This window comes from Branchiostoma floridae, chromosome 15 (assembly GCF_000003815.2).
Source record: "Branchiostoma floridae strain S238N-H82 chromosome 15, Bfl_VNyyK, whole genome shotgun sequence".
Lineage (NCBI taxonomy): Eukaryota > Metazoa > Chordata > Leptocardii > Amphioxiformes > Branchiostomatidae > Branchiostoma > Branchiostoma floridae.
This window is the reverse complement of record NC_049993.1, coordinates 10,117,790-10,122,452: the sequence shown is the minus strand read 5'-3', so window position 1 is coordinate 10,122,452 and position 4,663 is coordinate 10,117,790. Positions and strand designations below refer to the sequence as shown.

General features: G+C 44.2%; 1 protein-coding gene across 1 annotated transcript in view; it reads left to right on the top strand.

Annotated features, from left to right (window-relative positions):
- The first annotated feature begins 1,395 nt into the window (after positions 1 to 1,395).
- LOC118432308 (kelch-like protein 12) overlaps positions 1,396 to 4,663 on the top strand; it is a 51,909-nt gene continuing 48,641 nt past the window's right edge. The window contains exon 1 of the mRNA XM_035843848.1: positions 1,396 to 1,502. Coding sequence (XP_035699741.1) covers positions 1,396 to 1,502 — 107 coding nt within the window. The remainder of the gene's footprint in view (positions 1,503 to 4,663) is intronic.

Here is a 4,663-nt window from a genome sequence, read left to right as displayed (position 1 = left end):
GCACGATTACAGTTAGAACGTTACCGGCGTAACGTTCTTTCAGCGTCCAGACGTCTTTATCAGGTACCAAATTTAACATTTGTCGGTTCTGTGGGTATAGGGTAACCACGGCATCACAGTATATATGTACCGACCTAGCATACGATAAAAAAAACATTACCATCACGCAAAGAAATACAGATCTTTGTACACGCCGCGCCGTACGCTGTTTGTTCGAAACTTGCAATCCGGTCGCTGATTGGCCCGCGACAAATCAGGCAAGCTCATTAATATTCATAAGCAGGGCGCCCCAAATACCCAAATACCCTGGCTGATTTGTCAGGGGTGATATCGTTAGGCTTTGCCGCGATGTCAACCCTGAGTGTGAGGATGGACAGGGATGTGTGATCTCACCTACTCTCTTCCTTGTCGTCATCGACTGGGTGATGAGAAGAGCCACTGCAGGACATCCAAGAGGGATTGTCTGGGGTCTCACATCCAGATTGGAAGACTGCGACTTCGCAGATGACATAGCTCTACTGTCACACGCGCAAAGAGACATACAAGAGAAAACAAACAACGTGGACCAACAAGCAAGTAGTGTGGGCCTCAAGACACACCAAGATAAGACCAAGATATTAAAAGTAAAGAGCAAGAGTACAGTAAAGACGACCATTCGTGGACAGGACTTAGAGGAAGTACAGGACTTTAAGTATCTTGGTAGCTACATCTCATCTGACAGCAACATAGAGAAGGAAGTCTCCTTGGGATGGCAGCACAAGCCTTTAACAAGCTGAGAAACATCTGGAAAGCATCGACCTTGAAGCAAAAGACCAAGCTGAGGATATACAGATCAAACGTCCGTTCAGTCCTTCTATATGCAGCAGAAACTTGGAGAACAAATAAAAAGATCGAGCAGCGCATTAGGGGTTTTGAAAGTAGATGCCTCAGGGGAATCCTGAAAATACGTTGGGAGCAAAGAGTCTCCAACAAGGAGGTTGCCGAACGTACAGGAATTCCCAACATCGTTGAGGAAATAAAACGCAGACGTTGGAAGTGGTTGGGGCACGTGCTGCGTATGCACAAAAACAGACACCCTTATGTCGCCCTCAAATGGACCCCTCAAGGGAAGCGAAGCAGAGGCAGGCCTCTAGGGACCTGGAGAAGGACGGTTGAAGGGGAGATGAAGGCAGCACGTAAGACCTGGCATGAAGTTAGATGGATGGCCCAAGATAGGAAGGACTGGAAGAAGTTCGTCAGTGCCTTATGCTCCACCAAAGGGAGCGAAGAGGATTAGGTATATGGATTATCAGATATCACAGTAGGTCAAAGGTAAAAAAAACAACGTGTTTGTCACCGACGGACACTGTGTAGGAAGAATTTCGTTTCGTTTCGGTCCCCCAGACAGAATTAGATATGAACGTCATGCACGAAGATCACTCTTACAGTGTTCTGGATGAGCTAAACAAACTGAGGGAGCAGGCAGAGCTGACTGACGTGGTTCTGGAGGTGGAAGGAATAAGGTTGGATGGGGGAGGGGGGCGCTTGAGCGGGATGTATTAACGTTAGTTGACCTGGCGTTGCATAGACCATGAAGGGACTACCAATTTTAACTTCCCAATGCATGCGATAAATACATGGTTAAAGCTGCACTATATATATAGTCCCAAAATTGAAAATATTCTGGAGTACAAAACATTCATGCAAATGACATGACGTTACAACCACTTTCCAGCATATTTGCATTATTATCTCGTATTTCCGATGTCTGTGAACTGTGCAAAAACAAGAGCTCTGCATAATGCTGAATTATCAGAACCACTAGAAATTAGACCTCTCTGGTGTATAGGACAGCATGTTGTTCAAAAAGTGGAAGGTCAACCCCCGGGTTTAATGAGCTGCAGCCAGAAGATTTAAAATAGCACCAGGATTTCACCTTGTCTTAATGACACATTAATAATGTGTCAGTCCATACGCTGGGTTCTTATTCAACGTTCAACTACAGGCCAAAACATGGCAAAGGTCACATATTTGCCAGATTAGAAAATGATATGTTTCTGACATTCCTAGCGCAAGTCTACGAAAACCTCGCCTTCCGCACTGGTGTTCCAGTGCTGATTCAATTGTCTAAACGGTCTAAATTATTTCAGCACTCGTTTTCCAGTGCTGATCGGCCTTGTTCCAGAGCTGAAACTCGCACAGCACTGGTTTTCTAGTGCTGAACTGCCGTCAGCACTCGGTTACCAGTGCTGAAATCCGGGGACAGCGGGGCCGGGCCAGGTCAATGTCATTCAGCACTGATTGCCCAGTGCTGAATTCGCCGTCAGCACTGGAACCGAGTGCTGATATACAAAAACCTCACCTTCAGCACTGGATTTACCAGTGCTCGGGGACACTTCAGCACTGGAAAACCAGTGCTGTGAAATCTTCAGCACTGGAAAACGAGTGCTGACGTCTTTCCAGCACTGGAACGATGTTCGAACCAGTGCTGACGTCTTTCCAGCACTGGAATCTCCCAGTGCTGAGAGCGGCACTAGACGTAAATTCGATGGTTCACTTGAAGGTAGGCAGATATGTATTAAGGGTTAATGACCCGCCCCGAGGTGTATATGGTGTCATAACGCCTGGTCCTTTGCTATAACATCCGAATAAAACCACCGAAAACTTGTCAGCACTTGGTTTCCAGTGCTGAATGTTCGTCAGCACTCGGTTTCCAGTGCTGAAGCAGGCGTTTCCAGTGGTGAGAGAGCATTCAACACTGGAAATCCAGTGCTGAAGCCATATTCAGCACTGAAGTCCCCCTAACCGCGACCCAAAATGTGGATTTTGTAAAAGTGTCCGAAATAGGCAAACTATGGTATCATTGGAAAGGTCTCTTGGTGGGGAGTTGAACGCTGCAATCCGTTTTCAGATAGCTCTTTTTTTGTCGAGTTATTCCCGTTCTTAGCTAAGTCCCCCTAACCGCGACCCAAAATGTGGAATTTTTAAAAGTGTCCGAAATAGGTAAACTATGGTATCATTGGAAAGGTCTCTTGGTGGGGAATTGAACGCTGCAATCCGTTTTCAGATAGCTCTTTTTGTTGTCGAGTTATTCCCGTTCTTAGCTAAGTCCCCCTAACCGAGACCCAAAATGTGGATTTTGGAAAAGTGTCCGAAAAAGGTAAACTATGGTATCATTGGAAATGTCTCTTGGTGGAGAAATGAACGCTCCAATCCGTTTTCAGATAGCTCTTTTTGTTGTCGAGTTATTCCCGTTCTTAGCTAAGTCCCCCTAACCGCGACCCAAAATGTGGATTTTTTAAAAGTGTCCGAAAAAGGCAAACTATGATATCATTGGAAAGGTCTCTTGGTGGGGAGTTGAACGCTGCAATCCGTTTTTAGATAGCTCTTTTTGTTGCCGAGTTATTCGCGTTTAAAGTTAAGCACCGATTACAGTAACCCCCAATGAGCGATTTTGTAAAAGTGTCCGAAATAGGCAAACTATGGTATCATTGGAAGGTCTCTTGGTGGGGAGTTGAACGCTGCAATCCGTTTTCAGATAACTCTTTTTGTTGCCGAGTTATTCGCGTTTAAAGTTAAGCACCGATTACAGTAACCGAAAATGGCGATTTTTTAAAAGTGTCCGAAATAGGCAAACTATGGTATCATTGGAAAGGTCTCTTGGTGGGGCGCTCAACGCTGCAATCCGTTTTCAGATAGCTCTTTTTGTTGTTGAGTTATTAACGTCTCAAGTAAACCACATCTAACCTCAACTTAAAATTAGGATTTTTGAAAAGTGTCCGAAATAGGCAAACTATGGTATCATTGGAAAGGTCTCATGGTGGGGAGTTGAACGCTGCAATCCGTTTTCAGATAGCTTTTTTTGTTGTCGAGTTATTAACGTTTAAAGTTAACCACATCTAACCTCAACTTAAAATTAGGATTTTTGAAAAGTGTCCGAAATAGGCAAACTATGGTATTATTGGAAAGGTCTCTTGGTGTGCAGTTGAACGCTGCAATCCGTTTTTGGAAGCTCTTTTTGGTGTCGAGTTATTCCCGTTTAAAGTTAAGTCCCCCTAACCGCGACCAAAAATGTGGATTTTTGAAAAGTGTCCGAAATAGGCAAACTATGGTATCATTGGAAAGGTCTCTTGGTGGGGAGTTGAACGCTGCAATCCGTTTTCAGATAGCTTTTTTTGTTGTCGAGTTATTACCGTTTAAAGTTAGCCACATCTAACCTCAACTTAGAATTAGGATTTTTGAAAAGTGTCTGAAATAGGCAAATTAGGGTATCTTTGGAAAGGTCTCTTGGTGGGGAGTTGAACGCTGCATTCCGTTTTTGGTAGCTCTTTTTGTTGTCGAGTTATTCCCGTTTATAGCTAAGTCCCCCTAACCGCGACCCAAAATGTGGATTTTTGAAAAGTGTCCGAAATAGGCAAACTATGGTATCATTAAAAAGGTCTCTTGGTGGGGAGTTGAACGCTGCAATCCGTTTTTAGATAGCTCTTTTTGTTACCGAGTTATTCCCGTTTATAGCTATGTCCCCCTAACCGCGACCCAAAATGTGGATTTTTGAAAAGTGTCCGAAATAGGCAAACTATGGTATCATTGGAATGGTCTCTTGGTGGGGAGTTGAACGCTGCAATCCGTTTTCGGATAGCTTTTTTTGTTGTCGAGTTATTAACGTTTAAAGTTAACCACATCT